Here is a 25,375-nt window from a genome sequence, read left to right as displayed (position 1 = left end):
AGTCAATCAGAGAAAGACAAATACCATGACTTTACTCATGTGAAATTTAAGACACAAAACAGATGAACAAAGGGGAAGGGAAGAAAAAATCAGAAAAACAGAGAGAAAAGAGATTCCATAAGAGATGTTGAACTCTAGGAAACAAACTGAGGAGAGATGGGTGGGAGGAGATGGGGTAACTGGGTGATGAGCATTAGGAGGGCACTTAATGTAATGAGCATTGAGTGTTGTATGCAACTGATGAATCACCTCGTTCTACCCGATACTAATATTACACTGTATGTTAACTAAATTTAATTTAAATAAAAATATATTTTTTAAAGATTTTATTTATTTATTCATAGAGACACAGCTAGAGAGAGAGAGGCAGAGACACAGGCAGAGGGAGAAGCAGGCACCATGCAGGGAGCCTGATGTGGGACTCAATCCCGGGTCTCCAGGATCACACCCTGGGCTGCAGGCGGCGCTAAATCACTGCGCCACTGGGGCTGCCCTAAATAAAAATATTTAAAAATAATAGCACCTATCTTATAGGGTTGTGGTGACAATTAAAGAGAGTACTCTGGTAACAATAAGGTACTGTATGTGGGGTAACCCCCTTGGGTGGAGCTGGCAGTGTGGGTGGTGAAAGAATTCACCCAAGGCAAAGGACGAAGAGGATAGAAGTTTATTGAATACACTGCAAGGGAACAGCAGGCAGGACAGCAAAGAAGAGTGTCTGCCAAGAGGCAGTAGGAGGGGGCTGTGGCTAAAGGCCAAGTGAGGAGTTATGGGAATGTCTGGAACTATCCCTTTTTTGGTACTTTTTGGTACCTGTGCCTGGTTGCAAGTAGCCCATTGGCTAGTTAGGGCTTATGGCTACTTCCAAGTGGGTGGCTTAATGAGCCTATTTGCATTCAGCTCAGTGGGCCCTGTGGGCTGCTCTGCTTGCCCAGGAGTCCACGGCTCAGGTCTGTTGCTTAAAGGCAGCCTCTACATTATATAAAGTACTATGATAGTATAATAGTACTTTCCTCATAGGATTATTGTGAGAGTGAAATAAAGCATGCGAAGGGATGCCCAGGTGGCTCAGTCAGGTAAGCATCTGACTCTTGATTTCCACTCGGGTCTCAGGGAGGTGAGACCCAGCCCTCTCTGGCTCCGGGCTGGGCTGCCCTCTCTGGCTCCGGGCTCAGTGGGGAGTCTACCTGAGATTCTCTTTCTCCCTCTGTGCCCGCCCAATTAAATACATCTTTAAAAAAAAAAAAAAAAAAGGGATCCCTGGGTGGCGCAGCGGTTTGGCGCCTGCCTTTGGCCCAGGGCGCGATCCTGGAGACCCGGGATCGAATCCCACGTCAGGCTCCCGGTGCATGGAGCCTGCTTCTCCCTCTGCCTGTGTCTCTGCCTCTCTCTCTCTCTCTGTGACTATCATAAATAAATAAAAAAATTAAAAAAAATAAAATAAAAAAATAAAAAAAAAAAAAAGCATTACAAAACATTCTGTTCCATGCTTGGCAGACATTAAATGCTCTGGGGAATTAACTTTTGTCATTATGGTTATCACAGCAGAGGGGATAAGCACAAAAACTAGTACCAGACTTGGGTTCCAGACTTTACCACTTATTTTATATCGTGGGGCAACTTGACTTTCCTGGGCCTCAGTTTCCTCACCTATGGCATGGGGAGAGCAGGAGTTAGGACCTCACCGAGTTATGTCAATAGCTCAGCCTGGCTCCTGGTGGGAGCTAGCTATCATTACTGATTAGGGTCTGATGAGAAAGGCATTCCACAATGGACTTTCTGCTCTCTCTCTCCTCCCGGACCCAAGCTATCAGGGTTGGGTCAGCTCTGCAGGCCTTCACCACCCCCGCCACCCCCAGCTCTAAGCCTCCTTTGGTCTTCAGCTCCTAAATGTGGCAATTCCATTTCTTCCTCTAGGTGACTACCTTGCGTAGAATATGGCAAGGATTTTCCAGCCCATTGCTGGCAGGGGCTTTATGGTGGCCGAGTGCACACCGTCAACCAGTTAAACTTGAACGCTCCATGGGGCAATGTCCTGCAACATTCCTGGAGACCACCTCTGACCACCAAGATGTGAGTCGGAGGGCTTCTAATCCGTAGGAGGAGGGCGGCCACCTTTCAGAGGGCCACCCGAGCCCCGCTAGTGGCCGATGCAAGCTGCCGGGGGCGGCCCCGGGGTGCGGCGCCCGGGGCTGGGCTGCCTAAGACGCGGCATCCCCGCCAGCAGCCGCCCAACCCAGAGGCAGGATTAGGGCACATCACCCCCGTGTGGCCGTCGGCGGAAACCGGCCGCGGCCGCGGTCTCTCCCGGAGCGGCAGCGGGTCGCCTCGGCCACGGCGGCACTAGCTCCGAATCTCCGCTTTGCTTCTCAGGGACAGGCGCCCGCACAGTCGGGTCTCCGCGGGCCCCGCCGCCCCGCCGCCGCAGCAGGTGCGCTCTTGAACTGGACACAGCCCTGCACCCACCTGTGTCGCTGCCGGCGACATCCAACCTCGGCCAAGGGGACCAGGATGGCGGCCAGCAGGTAGGCCGGCCAGGGCGAAAGGCTGTTCACTGCCCTGGGCTACCCAGACCTGCGCGATGTCACCGCCCGTCCGCGCGCCGCTGGTCCCGGCTGGACCACCACCTCCTCGGGGAGAGGCAGGACCAGCCTGGACCCAGGGGGGAGGGGGGGATTCCGTTTTCTCCGCGCAGGAATTATTTGTGGCTGCTCCGAGAGGCCTTGGTGGGGTACCCTTGGGTGGGGCTGAACACAGACTTGCCAGGCCGGAGATCGCTCCAATGGCCCGAAGGAGACGGGGATCCAAATTGGATTTGCAAATCCAAGAGCCTCTTTATAAAAATGTTGTGGAAAAACTGGGACCCCAAAGTAGAGAACCCACAACCCCGGCTTTCCTTCATCATGTGACCCTCCTGAGTTTTCTTTGGAATAAAGTTTCCATGAATGAGGCCAGAGGTGGGGGCGATTCTTTGAAGTGTCAGGAAAATAGTGTTATCTCGCATCCACCAACATGCAAAGAAGGGGGATATGTTAATGGGATACTCATCCACCTTCGGCAGCCCATCCTGACCCCAGCAAAATAAGTACCTATCAACACAGAGCTCCTTTGAAAAACTTAGAGGAAATGGAAAAGTAGACAAAAACGCATCAATTAACAGAAGTAGCTCGAGAAAAAAACAGGACACCCCAAAAATCAGAGAATGGAATTGGAAATTTTTAAAAACCTGCCTTCTTCTCCACCAGAGTGGGCTTGGATGATTTCACAGGGAAATTTTCTCAAACTTTAAAAGAACAGAGAAGCCCCTCTCCCTTTTTATGTTTTATTCTTTTTTCCCTCTCCCTTTTTAAACACTGTTTCAGAGACAGAAAAGCAGGAAAACTCCCCAACTCATTTATTGATGTAATGTTTATGCCCAAACAAGGACCATATTCAAAAGTTTTAGATTGATACCAATATTACTCAGAAGTATTATCAATAGATGCAAAAACTCCTAAACAAAATGTGATCAAATCAAATATGCTAGTGTATTTTAAAAATCTATCACAATCAAGGAGGATTTATTCCAGAAATATGAGTGGAGAAAAAAAATCAATCAGTGTAATTTACCACACCAAAAAAGTAAAGGAGAAAAAAACGGTACAATCCTTTGAATAGATGCAGAAGCACATTTATGCGTTCAATGATAATGCGTGGTAAAACTTTCAGTAAAGTAGAAATAAAGGGTATTTTTTCTAAATGTACAGCAAATATCATACTTACTGGTGAAATGTGAAAAGTGCCATAAAAGCCAGGTGCAAGGCAAAGATACCCACTATGAACAGCCCTGTTCCACACAGTAATGGAGGGTCTGGCCTTGAGCTAGCTACTCAGTGACTGGAACTAGCCACAGGTGGTTTTTCAACTTTCAATGCAATAGATGAAAAAGATGTCTTTACAAAAGCAACAAAAATTTTTAAAGAAATCAGGCATAAATATAGAAAAGATATGTAAGACTAAGCTCCTTACTTTGGAGGAAGTGCTGACTCCCAGCGGGCTTACTGTTTCTGATAAGGATAGAGAGTGGACTCAGGGCTCCAGCAAGTGGATGGGATTGCAGCTATAACTCCAGGCAACAAATCACCTCCTGGATTTCAAACATTAAGCACGGGCCAAATCTTCAAAAATTTACGAATCAAGTTCATTCCCTAGGGTCAGGCTTTTCAGGGCAACTGCAGGCAATTCACCTTTCTGGGTCAGCCCTGTGGCTTTCCCTCTGTCTGGAGGGTGAGGTGTGTAGTCTGGTCTCCATCCAGCACAGTCTGGATGTCATGAGCAACTCCAGTGCCAGTGTGTCAGGTGACATCTCCCCAAGTGGCCTCAAGTGCCAAAGATCTCTCTACTGCTTGACCTCCATCATCACTATACAAAAATATTTTTTAGCACCTGGAGAAACTCTTTAAAATTTTTTTTATTTATTTATGAGAGACACAGAGAGAAGCAGAGACATAGACAGAGGGAGAAGCAGGCTCCCTGCCAGGGAGCCTGATGGGGGACTAGATCCCAGTGCTGGGATCACACCCTGAGCCAAAGGCAACGGCTCAACCACTGAGCCACCCAGGTGTCCCAACACCCGGAGAAGCTCTTGTCCACTTTCTGAGTAGTGGCCAAAGGCTTCAGCTAAGTTTTCCAAATTTCAGCTTGACAAGCTGCTTACAGAAGTTTGAAGGGGTTGTTTCCCAGTATATGCAGTTTAATAATTCATGTTTTCCGAAGTTTAAAGGATGGCTCCACAAATACCATTGTTATGCCCAAACTAACTTCCTCCCTAATGGGAGCTCTTTGAGCCATCTCTGTTTCCCTACAGTCCGTCTGTAGTGTTCTTACTACCATCACAGAAACAGAACCAAGAGGGTCTTTCTGTTAGGCTGTCAGAGTGAGAAAGGGCAAAAGAATGAAGAGCTGCTTCTGAGATTCCCTCCAAGGCACAGAAATATTCTAGCGAGACCTAAGAGGCTGTGCCCAAGGTTGGCTGCCTCTCTGTGTCCTCAGAAGCTAATCTGTGGTCCAGTTCTGTCCCCTATTCTGCCCTTTTAGCTGAGTAACAAACTCTACTGGGTGTCTATTCTCTGTTGATTGTCCTACCTCTAGCCATTGCATCTAAAGTCGTCTGCTCTACCAACTGAGCTATGGAAGGGCTCTCTGATTGTCCTAATTCTAAGTTGTTGTTTTTTTTTTTTTTTTTTTTTTTTTTACAATACTTATATTTTTACTTACCCTCCCCTGAGAGGAAGGAAAATTGTTACAAAATAATTTTAAAAACAGATTTTAAAAACTAGACTAGCTAATGTTTGTAGAGTTATTTACATTTTATAATGTATAACATATGTACAGTTGACTATTTTTTTAACATTTTTTAGAAATTTATTTATTCATAAGAGACACAGAGAAAGAGAGAGAGACAGAGAGAGACAGAGAGGCAGAGACATAGGCAGAGAGAGAAGCAGACTCCACACAGGGAGCGCGATGTGGGACTCAATCCTGGGACTTCAGGATTACACTCAGAGCCAAAGGCAGATGCTTAACCGCTGAGCCACCCAGGCGTCCCTACAGTTGACTCTCTTAATTATTGTCCATCTATATCACAGATCATGGTTCTTCCTTTCTATCCCTTATATTCTGAGACTATTTTAAAACTAACTCCAGCAAAAATGCTTTGATCAAGTCAACCATGATAGTATCAAAACATATGTAAAAACAGTGTTTACTTTTCAGTATTCTTAGGGTTGGTTAGGTATCTTTCATTTACTAGAATCCCTAGATGTCTTCCATTTCTGAGAGTCCTAAAACTCTAATCTCCAAAAGATTAAGAAAGAATGGGAAACTCTTATTAACTTCCTGTAGTACTGTTTTGGACTGAATGTTTGCATCCCCCCCACCCCACCTCCAATTCATATTTTGAATCCCTAGCGCTCAGTGTGACCGTGTGTGGAGATGGGGCCTCTAAAGAAGTAATTAAGGTCAAATAAGGTCATAAGAGTGGGGCCCTGACCCAATAGGATTAGTGTCCTTACAAGCAGAGACCCCAGAGAGCTGCCATGCTTGTGCTCTCTCCCTCTTACCCTCCCTACACACACACATACACACTGAGGAAAGGCCTTGTGAAGCCATAGAAAGAGGATGGCCCTCTACAAGCCATGAACAGAGCTCTAACAAGAAACCAAACTTGATGGCATCTGAATCATGACTTCTAGTGTCCAGAACTAGGAGAAAATATATCTCGTTGTTTAAACCACTGTGGGGGATCCCTGAGTGACTCAGCGGCTTAGTGCCTGCCTTCGGCCCAGGGCATAATCCTGGAGGCTCCCGGGATCGAGTCCCGCATCGGGCTCCCTGCATGGAGCCTGCTTCTCCCTCTGTGTCTCTGCCCCTCTCTCTCTCTCTCTCTCTCTCTGTGTGTGTGTCTCTCATGAATAAATAAAATATTTAAAAATAAATAAAATATTACAAAAATAAAAATAAAAATAAACCACTGTGATATTTTGTTATAGCAGCCTGAGGAATCTAAGTACTTATAAAGCTTCAGAGGGCTTTAAGCTGGGACTCAAGGCTAGAAGAGTTTCAATAAAATTGTTTAAAATGTAACCCTACATAGTTTATTTAGAAAGATTATTCTGAGAAGAGAAGGGCTGCAGAGGCTTTTCCAGACTGGCATCGTGGCATAAAAAAAGATTTAGAGCCTCTTCACCTCCTTCTGGCAGACATAAAATAAATATATGTGGTGTCAGGGTGACATGCCTCTCTAATTGTCTTCAGCCATAAATTTAACTTGGACCTAATATATTCTAGTCTATAAACTTTAACTGTATTAAAATTTGTACCTCAATATAGATAGAGATTTAAGAAGACCATTACATAGAATTTTCTAAAATATTTTATGCTGACAGACACATATGTTGAGTGTGAGCCACTGTGTACCACTGCGCATAACTATAAATATATACACACAAGTAGCCTAGTGTAGCACATAATAAGTATTACAAATTACAGTAAGCGTTATAGCGGTTAATTCAACAGGGCAACTAAAAATATTGTCAATAATATTTTAAAGCTGAATAAGAGTCTTTCCAAGTGAAGCAGAGCTGCTGATGTCTGAAATAGAACAACAGCTCACACATTTGCTGGCAGTGTTCTGGGAAAAAGCCTAATGAGCCAATGTTAATGAGTGGAGTAAGAAAGCCAATCAACAAGTATTTGTAAAGAGGGGGATGCCTGGGTGGCGCAGCGGTTTAGCGCCTGCCTTTGGCCCAGGGTGCGATCCTGGAGACCCGGGATCGAATCTCACATCGGGCTTCCGGTGCATGGAGCCTGCTTCTCCCTCTGCCTGAGTCTCTGCCTCTCTCTCTCTCTGTGACTATCATAAATAAATAAAAATTAAAAAAAAAATAAAAAAAAATAAAAAGTCAAAATTTCGGGGCACCTGGGGAGCTCAGTCAGTTAAAGGTCTGCCTTCAGCTTGGGTCATGATCCCAGGGACCTTGGGACTTGGGATAGAGCCCTGCATAGAGCCCTTCATTGGGCTCCCTGCTCAGTGAGTTGCCTGCTTCTCCCTCTCCCTTTGCCCCTTCTCCTCTGCTCAGCTTCTCTCCTGTTTACTCTCTAAATAAATAAAATCTTTTTTTTAAAAAAAAAAAGGTCAAAAATTCTCTGGAGTTTTATGAACACAGATAGAAATACTTTACCTGGCTTGTTCATCTTTGTAAATCCAGCACATAAGAGTTCCCAGCACATAATAGGAGTGTATTTTGCTGAACAAATGAAGCAGCTTGAAGGGGCCTTCGTAGAGAAATTACACAAGATTTCAAAGCAATTAGGATTATTTTCCATCTTTGGAAGGCAATTTGACAATATACACCAAGATTCTTATAAATATTCCTATCATTTAAACCAGTAATTCTATTTGTGGGACTCTATCCTAAAGTGATAATCCTAAATGCAGAAAAGGTTTATGCAAAAAAGTTCATTACTTTACAAATTCCTTTTAATAGAGAAAAAAAAACCGGAAACAATAGGCTAACAATTAGGAAACAAGTCACTGTGTACATTTTATCTGTGGGGTATTTGATAAGCTGTCATTAAAATGATTATAAAGACACTAAAATACCAGAGGAAAATATTTGTATTAGTATATTAAGCTTTAAAAACCCCCACCAAGATGCACAATAGAAGACAGAGCATGATTATAAATTATGGGGACTGTGGTGTGGGTAGAGGAGAAATCTCAGTTAAAGTTTGTCCGGAGGTAGTAAAACACATTTCTTTCTTTTTTCTTTTCTTTTTTCTTTTTTTTTAATTTTTAGCCTTCTGTGTCTTTTCCTTATTTTCGACAATTACTTCATTCATTCCGCAAGTACTTACTGAGAGCCCAGTATGTGAGCAAACGGCAGCGAATAAAACACAATCCTGTCCACATGGAGCTTACAATCTAGCTGGAAGACGCAGAGAATTAAGACGAATCGCTTAAGTGGCATATTACACGATCGGTGCTTGGCGAAAAAATAAGTCGAAGGGAACCAAACAGATACTACACTTACTTTTTGACCTGCCGGGAAAGATAACTCCTGTAGGCGAGAGGACAGCGGGCCGAACCGGGAACTTGCCGGCGGGTCGCAGCCTGCAGGAGCCCAGAAGCACCAGCCCGGCAGGCGCCGCTGCAGCCCACGGCGGCCGCGGGGGGGCGGGGCCTCACGCGATCACGTGACCCCAGGGGGCGGGGGCAGGAGGACTGAGAGAACAGCGAATTTGCCGCCTCACTTTCTCTTCAGGAAGGCCGGCGGAGCCGAAAACCAAACAAACGTCTTCTGAGCGATTGGGGGCGGGGCAGACGCCGGCGGACTGAGCCTCCAGCGCCGAGACTCTCGCCGCGTTGGCTTTTCGGTTGTTGGTCACCGTGGCAGAGCCGTCTGCGGTCGGGCTGAGACGTGGGGAGCAATGGCGACCTTTGTGAGCGAGCTGGAAGCGGCCAAGAAGAACTTGAGCGAGGCCCTGGGGGACAACGTGAAACAGTAAGAGCGGTTGTGGCGCAGCTTCCAGGTCTCCGCGCCTGTGCTCCCCTGGCTTCGGGCTGCCCCTGCGCCCCCGGAGACGCCCCTCGCCGCCCCGAGGCCTGCGCAGCCTCGCGTCCCGCGCGGCGGGGCCTCCGGGTTTCTTGGGCCAGCGCGGGGCTGGAGGGCCGGGCCTCCCTGCCTCCTGCGGGCCGCGGGCCGCGGGCCTCGGGGGGCGCCTTCGCCCGGGACTCCCCGCCCTGCGCGGGCGGGAGAGGCACGTTCCGTGCCTAAACGGTTGCAGGCCCGCATGCAGAGTTCGAGACCGGTGAGGCCTGCCCCGGGCCGGGTGGCCGCGAACGCGACGCTCCCCGGCGGGAGCGGGCACCGCGTGGGGCGGCGCGCCCCTGGAGGGCTTCCTGGAGGCGGAGGCTTCCTGAGATCCGGGCCCTGCGTAGACCCTGCGTTTTAGAGCGTTGACAGCAGTTTGGGAAGGCAGACGGCCCCGCGGGTAGAATACCGAACATCACAGCAGTGATAGTGAGGATCTCAGTAGGGGACATTAATTGAACACTTTTTAAGCACTCTCCAATGTACTATCTCATCTAATCCTCACAGCAGGGATGTGAGGTAGGTACGGTTACCCTTCTCATTTGATGAGAAGACTGAGATCTAGAGAAGTTAAGTCTTCAAAAGTCACTGGGCTCCCCGTGCCTAATTCCTGGCCCTGATACCTTACAAGGGGTTCTTTTTTTTTTTTTTTTTTTTTAAGATTTATTTATTTATTCATGATACAGAGCGAGAGAGAGGCAGAGACACAGGCAGAGGGAGAAGCAGGCTCCATGCAGGGAGCCCAACGTGAGACTCGATCCCTGGTCTCCAGGACCACGCCCTGGGCCAGAGGCAGGCGCCAAACGGCTGAGCCACCCAGGGATTCCCCCCTTACGGGGGGTTCTAATTTTTTTTTTAATTTTTTTTATTTATTTGTGATAGTCACAGAGAGAGAGAGAGAGAGAGAGAGAGGCAGAGACACAGGCAGAGGGAGAAGCAGGCTCCATGCACCGGGAGCCCGACGTGGGATTCGATCCCGGGTCTCCAGGATCGCGCCCTGGGCCAAAGGCAGGCGCCAAACCGCTGCACCACCCAGGGATCCCTTACGGGGGGTTCTAAAGGAGCCTGCGCCCAGCCAGGCGGACACAAGCAGGTCCGATGCGGAATGGCGGGATGGAAGATCAATACTTCATCCGAGGCCAAAGCCAAATATATTTCTGAAATAACAAGGAGGTGTTTTAGAAATTGTTGGAACATCAATTGTTATTACAATTTTACTTTTTAAATTTTTATTATTTTTTAAAGATCTCATTCATTCATTCATTCATTCAGAGAGACACAGAGAGGCAGAGACACAGGCAGCCCTCCCCCCACCCCCCACCCAGCTGAATTCGGGACTTGATCCCAGGACTCCGGGTTCATGACCTGAGCAGAAGGCAGACGCTCAACCACTGAGCCACCCGGGTGCCCCCTCTATTTGGTTAGTAAAGACCAATGCTGGCTATCAAATGTTGGTCAAATATAGATGCTAAAGCTAAATTTGGTGCATCTGTAGGGTGAATCACTATATTGCACTAATATTGCAATCAAAATATGCTTTTGTGCCAGGAATAGTTAGTGGCACAGGGTTGGTATTTGTTTTTCCATTCTCTCGCTTTTTCCCCTGCTCCTTAAAAAGTGCCTTTTGGTTAAACACTCTGTACTATTGCTATACAGTAATTTCTCACATTTCCTTCATGAGTAGTTTGCTTTGGTTTATATAACCTGGCAGTTTAAACATGGTCCTGGGTGGTAGGTAAAACACAGAGAGTGTATAAGGAACCCAGATAAGAGTTGCTTTCTATTTATCTAGTGGTCCACATGTCCTTTATGTCAGGTTGCATGCCCACATCAGCTTCTAGAAAGACATGGCCTTTGCTAGCTAATTCACTTTGTGTAGTACCCAGGAAGGTGTCCTATTTAAAGTGTTGAATTTTTTTGGTGACTTGATCATATGTTATTTAGTTTTCTCTAAGTATCTCCAGTGCTTCCTAGTTTGACCCACTCCCATTTCTCTCCTATCATCCTCATTTTCATAGATGTTGACTCTGGTATTGTTGAGGAAAACAGTCATTTGTCCATGGCTGTACAGCAAGGTAATATAGGGACCAGGTTTGGGGAGCAGGTCTCCCAGATCTTTTGGGCTAGGAAGTTTGCCATTGGAGAAGATAAGTAGTATGTTGGCAGAGCTTCCTGTTAGAGCCTTGTTTTACATATAAGTTCACACTCAAAATTTTTGCATCATTCTTGCCAAATAGTGACACAGGGCTTTTAAATAATGAAATTTGTCTCATGTTACTATCCTCTTTTGTTGGATAGAATGGGCCAGGAAGAAACTTGTTTTTTCTGTAGAGCTTTATTTCCTGTCCTAAAACAAAACAAAACAAAACAAAAAACACAAGCATTTAGGTGTCTGTTGTTGAGAAGTTATTATTGACTAATGAGCGTGTGTGAGTATCAGGTGAAATGTCCTGCCAAGCTCTGAAACTAAACATTTTGCTGTTGAAATGGGTCTTGGGCAACTTTGACCCCATTAAAACTATAGTTTTCTCCTGGGGGGGAAAAAATGGATGTGAACCCAAAGCTTTGCATGCAGTTACATGCACACATATCCAGTTACATACAGAGGTACATACTAAGATGACTTGAAGGTAAGCTATGTGCAGGAGAAGCCCTGCCATGGGTATAATGCAGTGAGAGCATTAAACCATCTAATTTAGAAATCTTTCTTTTTTCTTTTCTGTTAGGAACTCAAATGAGAATTAGAAAATAGCTAAGTGTAAGTTGAAAGTGATAGTAAGACATGCACTGAGTAGTCAGTCTTTAATTCTGTTTGATGCACAAGGGCTGTGGATGTGAAAAGTCATGTTTTAGTGCTCTGATAATGTTGTTAAGGTCTAAGGGATCAAGTCTTTTTTTTTTTCCTCTCAGTTAACTGGTACCTTTTATGACTAGTGGTTGGTTTTCACTTTAAAAACCACTAAGTTTCTCATATCCACGGGTATTTTCTTTGTGGTGAGGTGTTTTAGAAACTCATTACTCCAGCCAGTTAGATTAAAACTTGAGTTCATTTGAAAGGAAAAAGTTTATCAGGATCAATATTAATGACTACTCCCCAACCCATAAAACACATACACCTTTTAAAATACAAATCTTTTTTTTTTAATTGAGGAATGATTGACATGTAACATTATATTAGTTTTGGGTGTGCAACAAGTATTCTATCTGTATACTGCAGAATTATCATGATGAGTCTAGTTCATATCTGTCATGACACATAGGTAAAAAAATTTTTAATGAACTTTTAAGATCTCTCAGCAAACTTCCAAATATACAATACAGTTTATTAACTATAGTTAATTATAAAAAATAATGTATTTGAAATTAATATTTAAAAGTTAATACTTTTAATAATAATACTTTTAAAATATATATCTCAAATGTAGGACTCTGGAGAGTAGGTCTTTTACAAAGGCAACAGAGAAGAAGGAAAGGTATGGCTGTGATTTTTGGCTAATTGACTCGTGAGTCCAATTGTGTGACTACCTATCAGTTCCTTTTTTGGAAGAACTTCTTCCTTTTCCTTCTGTTGGTTTTCTGATTCCTAAGTGTATTCATTTTCAAGGCTGCCATAACAAAATACCACAGATGGGGTAGCTCAAACAACATAGATTTGTTTTCTCCTAGTTCTGGAGGCTGGAAGTCTGACATCAGAGTATCCTCAGGATTGTTTTTTCTGAGGCCTCTCCCTTAGGCTTGTAGATGGCCACTGTCTGGGGTCACAGGTGTGTGTGTGTGTGTGTGTGTGTGTGTGTGTGTGTGTTCTTTCTGTCCTAATCTCTTTTACAAGGATACTCATCAAATTGGCTTAGGGCCCACCCCCACCCTGAAAAAAAAAAAAAAAAAACGCCATTTTAATTTAATTACCTCTTTAAAAAGGTTTTGTCTCCAAATACAGTCACACCCTGGGTACTGGGGTAATGATTAGGGTTTCAACGTATGAATTTGGGGAGAAGTGTATGAACTCAGCTCACAATACAGTAGGAAATGCAAAATTTCCTTTCCTCGGTTTTGGAGCAGGTAAGGTGAATTTGGGAAGGAAAGAAGCAGACCCGTTGGTTCTTAATACTGCTTCTGCCTTTGCAGATACTGGGCTAATTTAAAGTTGTGGTTCAAGCAGAAGATCAGCAAAGAAGAGTTTGACCTTGAAGCCCATAGACTTCTCACGCAGGATAATGGTAAAATAATTATCTGGAGAGTTACTTTACTGTTCTGAAGTTTTCCCAGATTTGTAATAAATGACAAATAAATAATTGCATAAATAAATGGCAGTACATTTTGCAGTAAGTCTTTTAACTTAAAAAATAAAATTGGATTTAGTGTTGTGTAAGATTATTTTAATAATATGGATATTTGAAATAAAGTGTAAAGAATGGCAGGGTGGGGGATAATCCAAAGTTAAATAATGGTTTCCTTACATTTTTAAATATTTCGTAATTTACTTGTGACAATCTTCCCTTTTTCAGTCCATTCTCACAACGATTTCCTCCTGGCTATTCTTACGCGTTGTCAGATTTTGGTGTCTACACCAGGTAAGGGAGTGGAAATACTTCCGGGGATGTCATTCAGCAGAGCCATGGAGCAGTGGGCTTTAGTTTCCTTTAACAGACACATCTGTTGTTTGCAAGTGAAATGTTCTTTGAACTGCTCAGAAGAAAACATTTATTATGTAGGTAAAGATGGTTTTATAGAACCTTTGTGAAGTAGATGATTTCCCTGTGTTTATATTGAATTTTGGTCTTTACTGTCCACTCAGCTTGATTTTATTTTATTTTATTATTATTATTTTTTAATAATAAATTTATTTTTTATTGGTGTTCAATTTGCCAACATACAGAATAACACCCAGTGCTCATCCCATCAAGTGCCCCCCTCAGTGCCCATCACCCATTCACCCCCAACCCCCGCCCTCCTCCCCTTCCACCACCCCTAGTTCGTTTCCCAGAGTTAGGAGTCTTTATGTTCTGTCTCTCTTTCTGATATTTCCCACACATTTCTTCTCCCTTCCCTTATATTCCCTTTTACTATTATTTATATTCCCCAAATGAATGAGAACATATAATGTTTGTCCTTCTCCAATTGACTTATTTCACTCAGCTCAGCTTGATTTTAGATTGCATAAATGAGAGGCAAGAGGGTGAGCAATCAGGATGAAGAAGCCAAGGGCCGCTGGTGTTAGGAGAGGGTTTCTGTGACCTAGGGAAGATGAGTTAGGGTTAGGCGGAGGAGAAACCACAACGTGGCGAGAACCTGGACTTTGACTTGTATTCTCAGTAGGAGATTGGCACCTGGAAGGTTACAGCCTTAGCTTGTTGGGAAGGTAGGTAGGGGCTAATTCTGTCACTTTACCCGAAATAGATACAGATAAGAAACAGTGACTATTTTGCCCTAATTTTTTGGAGTTTAAGTGGTATAAGTCAGTTTTTTCAACCATCTTATTTTATTTTAATCAAGTGATCAAAAATAAATGCATTAAAATTTGCCTCACAATAAAACCTATACTGAGCTCTTGTTAGAAATTTGGATTTCTAGGTATCTCGTGCTGTAAATTAAGTTGAATATTTTTGTTTTTAAAGGACTTGTGGTGATTGTGATAATCTTTATGGAGAAATGGCTAGTACTTTCTGTCTTTTCTCTGCTAACCCTCTACTGTATAATAATGAACTCAGATGCAGTCTCCTAAAGTCCAAGTCCCCCACACTCAAAGAAGTTGTCATTGGTAAAGAGTAGTTAACAATGAGCATTTGTATATGGAGATTGGAGTTAATAGGGGCTGCTTCCCTTACCCCACACTGCCCTTTTCTGCACATTGTCACATGTATCTGATTTTGCATGTTCTGTTTTCTTTAAATAGAAGTGGACTTCAGCTAGTTAGATCATAGAGATGATCCAGTCCTTAGTGTAAAATTTAATTTGATCAGGAAAGACAGCATTGTGAGAACCAGATCTTGCTCTGTATATTCTAAAGTGGCATATGTGCAAAAGGTGAGTGGTATGTTTGGGGATAGAAACCCTGGTTGATTAGAGTCAAGAGACTTAGGTTCAAGTTTAGGTTTTGCCACTAGCTTAGGTAGTATAGTTAATTATTGGATGTTCTTAGCTTTTACATTACAGTAATATCTGCTCTACAGATATATATAGATAGATAGATAGATAATTATATTTATACATATATGGATGAAAGAACATATGAAAAAGTGCTCTTGAAAGTAAAAAAATGGCCAAACAAAATGAAGTGGTATTAGTTAGTGTAAGTGGCTGGTTTTAACTAAATAAAGCCTTTGATGTTCATGAACATTTGTTATTGATTATTTTAAAATAAATGACGAAATATTTGGAATTTGAGAGGTTATTTCTCTATCAAACACCAAAATATATTTCCTCAAAATGAAATTGATAGTTGCTAGCAACAAAGAGATGATTTCTATTAAAAGTGAAATAGAGGGCAACCCTGTTGGGACCTCTCTCACTTCTGAGAGCTTTCTCTGTATCTTTGCTTTACAAACTTCTATCCTTTTACTCAAAAAAAAAAAAAAAAGAAGAAGAAGAAGATGAAAGAAAGAAATAGAGAAATAGTTCATTGTATGTATAATACTTAGGAGTGGGTTTTCTGTTTTTCTAAGTTAGGCAGGAAAGAGGATTTTAATTGAGTAACTGCAATGCAACACTTTCTGTGCATTCTTTTTAATTGTCACAACTCCTTAGGATAGGTCTTAACCTCCTCTTACGGATTAGGAAACAAACTTTAGAGAAAACAAAAAGAAAAGCAAAACTTACCTGACACTTTATCCAACTAGTAAGTGGAAGTGTTGGATCCACACTGAAATCTGCTTAGCGCTGGAAAGCTGTCCTCATTGTCAGTGAGTCCATACTCACCATGCTGTGCTTCCTTGCTTGGAGTATGCTCACACATCAGCAGTGTCATGGAACACTCAGGCCGACCAGCAGGAATAGGTTTCTCTGGGAGTCTTCTGGGATTGGCTGACCTCATCAGTGAGACCTGGGTATACCAAAGACATTTAAAGTGGTGGAGAGGAGGAACTTGATTTCCCAAACAGTTTTTTCCCCCCTAACTCTAGTCTAGTTAACATGCAGTGTTATATTAGTTTCAGGTGTACAATATAGTGATTCAACGATTCTGTACAGTATCTAGTGCTCATCATCATAAGTGTCCAAACAGCTCCTTTTTAACTGGCAAACTTGGAGTATTTTTTTTTTAAAGCTTTAAAAACTTCTTAAAAAAACATCAAAATGGAAATAATATTTTTTGCTTAGATGATGAGTGGGGTTTTTCTTCTGTCTTACAAAAATTTGGGGGAGTAATTTTTTTAAGTGTACTATAATGAGCTTAGATTACTTCAGTTTTTTTTTTTTTTTCCTTTAAACTATATATGCATACACTCATGGTTAGAAATAATACAGAAGCTTTATAGTGAAATACTTCTTCCCCCTCCTGGACTTTTTCTCAAAGACACCTACTTTGTCTCTTGTTCCAGTAGGACTTCAGTAGCTCCTTACTGGAGCTTAAGTCTCTTTCTGCATTTACTGATTTTGGACATCTGTCTTCATGCTTTGTGTTTGTGAGATTTCCTCAGCTGTTTCAACCTTCCTGCCCAATGCGTTCTTTAATTCAGCAATTTTTATAATATCTTCTTTTTGTTTTATGGCTATATATCTTTCAGACTTCTGAAGGTACCAGTTAGAAATTACTTGAAGTCCTTTGTGTTGCCTGAATTCTTTAATCTGGGACCTTTATTTTCTGTTTGTTTAGCTTGGTCTTCTGATCATGTTACAGACTATTGTCAAATGTCTGGTGATTCATATTTAAGAATGAAGCATACAATGCTTGGGGCTCCTTAAATGGCAGCATACAGAGAGCTGTGCTCTAGAATGCCAACATCTATACCAACTACCTGAATAGATGCCAGAAATTTTGTTCAGCTTAAGTAGAGGAGAGTCGTCCATTCACTTGTCCCCTTCCCCTCTCTCCCCTGCTGTTGTAGTTACTGTTCTATGTATGGGCATGAGCCGGGCTGGCTTCAAGGCCTGTGAACTGCCCAGGAACTCAGATGGGCCCCATCCTTGGCTTAGTGCTCTAATGTGGTTGCCTTGAAATGGTAAATGTTTGCACAAGGGACCTGCATTTTTATTTTGTACTGTGCCCACTACTGGTGGTGATGATTTTTGAATATAGACCTTCCATTAATCTTACTTTTAGCTTTAATGATCCCTCCCTGGTTTCCACTGCACTTACCTCCTCCAAATCCAGAGTCTTTATAGATTTCTGCTATGCAGGTAGACTGGTTTCTGTATGTCCCAACCTTGCCTCGCCTAGGTTATAGCTTCCATATGTCTGCTTGTAAGTCAGACAGTTTTAGACCGTTGTTGAAATTTGTTGAGATATCATCTTGTTTCACTCATTTTCCTTTTTGTCGCTGTTGTGCATATGTGCTGTTTACTTTCCACTGTTATCATTTTTAGTAGGGTCTTAGAGAAATTCATGTGCTCTGTTCACCATCAACTAGAAAATTCTCGCTTACTTTTTTGATATTACTGCTACTTATAAGCAAGCAAAACACCCAATAAACATTAGAGTTGAAAATATGAAAAACAAATTGTCTTCATAAAGGAATAATTTTGGCTACAGCTGGAAAAAACATGCTTTGAGATGATTCATAATTTTGTTTAGAGAAAAAAGAGAAGATCTGAATTTAAGCATTTATTATTTATTTTCATTACTTGAGCATTCCATAATTTTTTAGCCCAAAATGAAAACAAACTTAGCAGTTGACACCTATCATTATTTTCTCTATGGTTATTATTTTTCTGTCTCACAGAGGGTGCTGGATCTTTGCACTGGACCGGGGGTTCTGCAGCTAAACCTGGAAAACCAAAGGGAAAGAAAAAACTTTCTTCTGTTCGTCAGAAATTTGATGTAGGTTGTTATTCAATAGATCTTGGTAACAACTGATTTAAATGCTGATGTGATGAAACTGGCCTTAGTTTTTAAATACATCTTAAAATACTAGTAGTAGAGTTGGAAAAAAGGGGGGCATGATTTGAGAAGGAATGTTACTGTATTTGAAGTTGATGAGAGTTTCAAAGATTGCGAGTCCCAGGTATCTGAATTTTTATAATTCTAGTTTGTTATCGCATACATATTAATATATTTTTGTTAATACCTAATGATTTTTTAATGATTCAAAAAATATACCTGTATTCTTTCTCCTCTTAAGTATTTTTCTGGAATGAATAATGTTTCTTATATTGAAGATTTGTGTTCCATGGCTCTAGGACGCTTGCCTCTGGCAGGATCCTGATGTTGCCCAACTAGGCCCTGAGCCTTTGGGGATCAGCAGAGAAGTCATGAAGGCATTTGGCTATAAAATTTGTAAACATTGTAGAATAACTTGCTTTTTTGTTTGTATTTGGAGAAGAAAGTTTCTCAAAAATACTCCTTTTATAGATTTGACTGGGTGTTAATAGCTTTATTGATTAACCTCAACAAATACTTATTGCTACCTTTGTTTTCTATGTATTCTATAAATAATACTCAATCTGGAAGGCATTGGTACCCCCAGAGAGGCATTCCTTGGTTTGAAAAGGGATATTTGATATAAAATACAGTTTTGTACTTGGAAAATGGAAAAACAACCAGTGTTTCCTTTTGCGATACAAACTTCAAACAGGGACAGGTCATGTTCGCTACTGTGGGTGTGTCTCACACTGACGATGGAGTATACAGATGGGCTTTCAGAGTCCACCAGAGGAAGGCAGAGGTTTTATGAGTGGGAAAAGGTTAAGAAACACTATGTTATTTTTTAAAGATTTATTTATTTTAGAGAGATAGAGTGCATGTGTGCGCTCCTATGAATGGGGAGAGGGGCAGAGGGCCAAAGAATCTCAAGCAGACTCCCCACTGAGCGTAGAGCCCTATTTGGGGCTTGATCTCATGACCTGGAGATCATGACCTGAGCTGAAATCAAGAGTTGGATGCTTAACCAACTGAGCCACCCAGGTGCCCAAGAAAAATTATTTTAAATAATTAGAATGACTATGTTAGCAAGATTCTGTGTTGAGGATTGTAAGTAAAAGATTATATAAAATAGTTATACCGTCTGGTGTTCTTTTAGAATACCTGTTATTAAATCTGTTATGTCAGTTGGCTAGGCTTTTTACAGCATAATTGGAGTATTACTATATATTTCTACTTTCAGAACTTGCTTACTTACAAGTATATTTAAAATGCTCTGACTTGTTTGAAAATAATTTTATATCTTCTCCTTCCCCCTAATTGTTATTTTTAGCACAGAGCCATATATTCTGTGGTTACCAAGGTATTAATTGAATAGAATAAGCTGCTGTGCATACTACCATTATTCCCCTTAATTCATGTCTTCATTATGTAATGGATGTGAATCTGTGATTATTTGTACACAAGTTACTTTTTTTTTTTAAACCCCTCCGGTATGGTTTGGTGGCAATTTGTGGGATCTCCAGGCCAATAAATTGGTTACTTTTGTTGTGTCTCATTACTTGCCACTGTGATGAATAATTTTGAAAAGTTTTCTTACCCATAGCATAGATTCCAGCCTCAAAATCCCCTCTCGGGAGCCCAGCAGTTTGTGGCAAAGGATCCCCAAGATGATGATGACTTGAAACTTTGTTCCCACACAATGATGCTTCCCACTCGGGGTCAGCTGGAAGGGAGAATGATAGTGACTGCTTATGAGCACGGGTTGGACAACGTCACCGAGGAGGCAGTCTCAGCTGTTGTCTATGCGGTGGAGGTTGGTTTGCTGGTGGCAGAAAGAGTTTTACAGGTTGAATGTAACAAGCTTGTGTGTGTTGTTAATTTGATCCTGCAAGAAAAGAACCAAAATGTCATGATCTGAGAATTGTTGTCTTGAAATGATTTTCTTTTGAGGGGAGAAACACCTCATAGTCCAAGCAGTTGCCTTTAGTTAATAGACTAAGCTTTTCAGAAAACTTACTTATGGCCTAACACTTCAGCTTAATTTGGTGTTTAATTTGTTAATAAGGGAGCAGTTTTTGCCTTTTTTTTTTAAGATTTTATTTATTTATTCATAAGAGACACACAGAGAGAGAGAGAGGCAGAGACACAGGCAGAGGGAGAAGCAGGCTCCATGCAGGGAGCCCGATGTGGGACTGGATCCTGGGTCTCCAGGATCATGCCCTGGGCTGAAGGCGGCACCAAACCACTCAGCCACCCGGGCTGCCCCAATAAGGGAGCAGGTTTTAAGGAAAAAATTGAGATGTAGAATCCTAAAGATTAAAATCACTGATTTTTGCTGTAGCACAGCATTTAAAGAGTCTAAACAGTGAGATTCTTGTCTCAGCACACTCTTTCACTGATCCATTCACTTTATTCATTTAATTATTTGACAAAATATATTGGGATCTATAGTGTGTAGGTATGCCAGATGATACTGGGTAATTCCCGATACTTGGGGCCTCCATTTGCTCTCATGTACTCCAGAGATTATAATAGCTGTCTCATCAAGTTGTACACATTAAATGAATTTGGTATGTGGAAATGACAAATTGTATCATGAAAGCCTGGATATGAAATTATTTTACTGGTATAGTTGAAACACCAGGCCTAATACTGACTCCCCTGTTATTAATAGTAGACTGGGACCAGCTCTGCCTCTTTATTTTCACATTTTCCATTCCTCTCTAATGTACTTGGCTCTCCTTAAGAGATATTAAATACCTAATTTTTGTTTCTTTTCTATATATCTGTTATGTATGTGGCTTTATGGGGAGAGCCAAGGTTCTTTAACGCAAGAATTTTAGTAGATTGGGCATTGTAACCAATAAATTTTAGATCTTGAAACTTTCTGTCCTATTTTAAAACAGGTTTCAAATTAATTTGCCTCCTTTTTAAAATTTTATGTATTTGTTTTTGTACTTTAAGGCTATCTGAAAATCCTTTTCTGAGAGGAGCCAATTTGGAGATATAAATAACTTCATTAATAAATTTCATGTAGAGTAAGCCCATGTTAAATTGAACTAAATAAAAATAGCACATCTCCCTCTTTCCTTTACCCTCCTACTCTGGTGTGGCTTTGTGGCTCTTTGGTAAATAAATATTCATTTGGTTCCAACATATGCTAGCTTGTCTCATATCTCCATCCACTAAATGCTAGTAAACATTTTTTGGTCAATGGAAGTTCTATGATTTGCTTTTAAACAAGAGTTCTTTCTTTTCTTTTTTGTTTTTACAGAATCACCTTAAAGATATATTGACATCAGTTGTGTCAAGAAGGAAAGCTTATCGGTTACGTGATGGTCACTTTAAGTATGCCTTTGGTAGTAATGTAACCCCACAGCCATACCTGAAGAATAGTGTAGTAGCTTACAACAACTTAATAGAAAGGTATATGAAGTTTCTTGTGATTTTTGCATCCATCCTTTCCTTTCTGGTTGGTATACTACTGTTACGCATTAGACCACTGTTAAATAATTGTTTATTATGTTTCTGTAAGTCTCAGGTACCTTTGAGGACAGTGCAGTTTTATTTTTTTTGGTGCATCCTTGGTGATAACTAATTAATTGTTTGGTACTGTGTATCAGAAGGGAAGTTGCAGAGTTTGGCTGCCACAAGTAGTTTACTGTGAGTGTGCCCCACTTTCTGAGGTGGATGGAGTGGTTCCCTGGGGTGGTGCATTCTGATGGCTCTTAACGGGCCAGCATCTGCCTGGTGGTAGAAGTGGGCCTGCTCTGGGTCAGAAGTGAAGCCTGAGATTGTTGGCTCAGGGTTGGGTATCGAAGATGGGAGGAGGGCTGGGAGGCATTTCTCTATAGCTTCTGTAGCTATAGCTCAAGGGAGTGGCCTATGCTGGGTGTCATCAGATTGTTCTCGGCATGCCATTGTGCAGACCTGGTCTCTCAGCCCCACACCTGGGATTCCTCTGTCCGCCCTCCACAGAGGGGGCTCCCAAGACTTCTAAGGTCCTCCTGAGTCATCACTTTATGAGACAGCCTGGATCACCTTTCATCTCATCCGTGTGTTGTCTGATTTCACCTCTCCACCTTTCTTCCTTTTCCACAGATAATTTAGTCCACATATTGTAAGCCTTTGGGAAAGAAAAAGGAATGATGTGATTTTTCTTGTGGTAACTGAAGTGACTGAATTTCCTTGGGCGCCAGTTATCTGGTTGTTTAGGGAGATGACAGGAGGTCCAAGTTCAGAGCAAAAAAAGTGTGACTGGAAGGACTGGCAGGAGTGATGATGGTGAAGAAGGAATAGGAAGGGAACGTAGGAGACGTGGTAGGAAAGCTGAGAAGAGAGTTGGACACAACAGGGAGGGGGTTGTACCTACTTCATGGCTGAAGACCTTTAGGTGGCTCAAGACCCATTTTGAAGAGCCCCATCTTAAATTAGGTTCACTATTTTTATTTAGATTGCCAAATGTGAAGATTTACATTCTCAGTCTCATTCAGGCCTATCCTGTGTGGGAGTATTCTCTTTGTAAGTCATTCTTTTCTGGAAAAAAAACAAACCAAAAACAGGGAGAGGGGGCTCCTTTTAGTGGCCGAATGCTGGGAGCAGCCTATCTGACCCTGCTAGGCCTCCCGAGCTGCCTCTCTCCCCCGCTGGCGGGCCCACAGGGTGTCACCTCAGTGTCGGGGCATCACCTCACTGTCGGCGCTTGTTTCTCCAACAGGGCTGCCTTTGTCTCATGCCCATACCCACGCACATACGCGCTTGTGCTTTGGTCTGAGTTACCTCCTCGTTGTTTTACCTCCTAGATGTTCTTGAGAACTGTAAAGGTCATCTCCTACAGTATTATGATACAAAAATTATGCCTGACTTCCCTGCTGATACTATATCTGGATCCTGTTTTCGGAAATTGGCAAGATTTGGGTTTTCTCCGTCCCCCGTTTTTGCCTGCTGCTTATTGTGTGCTGTATCTTCTTTTCTTACATGTTAATTTTCAATCCTGTCGCCTCCAGTTACATTTTATCTTCCTTTCCCAAGTCAGTTTTTCAATTTCATTCTCCTTTAATTAAGGTCTGTTTTTCTTCCCCCTGACTAGAAGCACTTTAAGGGCAGGAAACAATTTTGGTTCAGTATCTTGAGCTCAGTAAATATTTTATGTGTTTATGTTTTGTTTCCAGCCTGACGGATGGGCTGCCTATGATAATTAAAATTAGAGGCTACTCATGTATATGCTAGCTAAAAAAATAATTAGATTTGTAATTGGGTTTTTTTGTTCCTTTTAAGATATTTTTAATAAGCTGTATTAAAGCCCATTTCTACTCTAGTTGTTCAGTTGTCTCCTTCCTAGTTACTGGGAATGTTTTTAAAATACTTTGTCTTCAGCCCTCCAGCCTTCTCTGCTCCTTGTGCTGGTCAGAACCCAGCTTCCCACCCGCCCCCTGATGACGCGGAGCAGCAAGCTGCACTCCTCCTGGCATGCTCTGGGGATACCCTCCCTGCGTCTTTGCCTCCGGTCAACATGTACGACCTTTTTGAAGCTTTGCAGGTAACTCTTGGCCCCTTGAGGTTTATCTAGATTTATGGTTCAAAGTTCACTTGAGTTTACAAAGATAATTTGGTAGCTTTACCTCCTCCTGGTTTTGGTTTTCAGTTTCTATTGTTTGTTATTAAAGCCATTAATACTATCCTCACTTTTCAAATCCAGGGCCCAGCCCTCCTTCCTAAAACTTACCTCTTCCAGCCCCCATGTCCCCAGTGAAAGAAAGAAAAGAAAAAAAAAATTTATTCCCTTACTCCTATTTCAGAAGCTTGTTATTTCTTTGTTTTCTTGCGATCTAGTTTGAGCTTTATCATTAGGCATTGGCTTATAGTTTATAGGTATGTGCATCTTTTGTGTGTTTTGTTGACATAAACCTTACTTTTTAATTTATAAAATGTTGGAAAAATATACTGAAACGTAATTGGAGTCATGCTAATATTTTAATCACAGGTACACAGGGAAGTCATTCCTACACATACTGTATACGCTCTCAACATTGAAAGGATCATCATGAAACTCTGGCATCCAAATCATGAAGAACTGCAGCAAGACAAAGTCCACCGCCAGCGCCTGGCAGCCAAGGAAGGGCTTTTGCTCTGCTGAATTAAGGTGATTTGAGGGCATGGGACCCTCAGCAAATTCATTGGTTAGAGAATTGAATGTTTTTTGGGTCCACACTTCAAAACTGAAGTGTATAGTGTAAATATAAACTTTCCTATGGAAATGTGACACTGAGTACATTTTGCGTTGCTACTGTGAAGCCATTAATATAAATCTGACTTTGATAATGACCCATATCTCTGTATGTATGTATGTATGTATGTGTGTGTGTGTTCCCAGTTATGGGAGTAAGCACTGATAAAATCCTGTGCCTAGAATGGAGATGTTTTTAGGCATCTGAGGCTTAGTATCCTGTGGTCTGTTTATGAGGTAGATGACATTCTAGAACAAAGAAGCTTTTATAACTTAGTTCCCATGATCAGCAGGACATCTGTGTGTTCAATGACAGCATATATTCTGTTATCTGGCAAGCCTAAAATTTTTGCCTTTTCCTAAAGAACTGTGCTCTTGGATTTGGGTTGAAATAATCCACAGTGTTAAAAATCATATACCTCCTTTAGTGAGCAGATATAGGTATATCCCCCCAAATTCATTACAACTCTATAGAAAATAGGACTTAGAAATACTATACTGTTAGACAAAATAAAGTCCTTTCTTTGCATTAAAAACCAAAATAAAAACCATGGAATGTAACAAAGTTTTTTCTCATAACTTACGTTTCTTTTATACTTAATATGCCCAAAGACTGGCAAAATTCATCTCTTGATTATTCCTATAGAATAGGTTTTAAGAAGCCCATGTAGACATACTGGATTTATACTTAGAAATTCCCCACTTCCTGTGCAGTATCTGTTCTGTCCTTCCAAATGATAAAGTGCAAATAATTTACATTTAGCAGTGTTACTAATAATAAAGTTTGTTTTTTTTAGAGGTGATGCTTTTTACTCAGAAGATAGTGTTGGTGACTAGATTAGAAGGTACAGATGGGTTGTGTAGGTCTAAGTAATATGTATAGATATGTATACATGGTTCAATATTTGTGTATTTGATTTTGTACTTCAAATGTGACAAATAAACCTTTTGGGAGAAAACTTTCCTCTTGTGTACTTATTAAACATATAAGGAATACTG

The 25,375-nt window shown here is 41.7% G+C and overlaps 1 protein-coding gene and 2 long non-coding RNA genes across 3 annotated transcripts in view; 2 read left to right on the top strand and 1 right to left on the bottom strand.

Moving 5' to 3' along the window:
• Positions 1-8,525, top strand: part of LOC144316059 (uncharacterized) — a 12,402-nt gene extending 3,877 nt beyond the window's left edge. Inside the window, exons 2-3 of the long non-coding RNA XR_013381858.1 lie at positions 1,918-2,525; positions 8,340-8,525. This is a non-coding gene — a long non-coding RNA (uncharacterized LOC144316059). The remainder of the gene's footprint in view (positions 1-1,917; positions 2,526-8,339) is intronic.
• Positions 2,388-9,807, bottom strand: LOC144316060 (uncharacterized). The gene is made up of 3 exons (XR_013381859.1): positions 8,574-9,807; positions 7,722-7,815; positions 2,388-7,393 (listed from the first exon to the last, which is right to left on the bottom strand). It is a non-coding gene; the product is annotated as an uncharacterized LOC144316060 (long non-coding RNA).
• Positions 8,754-25,335, top strand: TADA1 (transcriptional adaptor 1). The gene is made up of 8 exons (XM_077901503.1): positions 8,754-9,044; positions 13,260-13,351; positions 13,640-13,705; positions 18,011-18,108; positions 19,754-19,963; positions 21,425-21,576; positions 23,527-23,689; positions 24,134-25,335. The coding sequence occupies exons 1-8, from the start codon at positions 8,971-8,973 to the stop codon at positions 24,284-24,286; spliced, it is 1,008 nt and encodes a 335-aa protein (XP_077757629.1). The 5' UTR covers positions 8,754-8,970; the 3' UTR covers positions 24,287-25,335.
• The last annotated feature ends 40 nt before the right edge of the window (positions 25,336-25,375 follow it).

This window comes from Canis aureus, chromosome 6 (assembly GCF_053574225.1).
Source record: "Canis aureus isolate CA01 chromosome 6, VMU_Caureus_v.1.0, whole genome shotgun sequence".
Classification (NCBI taxonomy): domain Eukaryota; kingdom Metazoa; phylum Chordata; class Mammalia; order Carnivora; family Canidae; genus Canis; species Canis aureus.
This window is presented reverse-complemented; position numbering and strand designations above follow the sequence as displayed.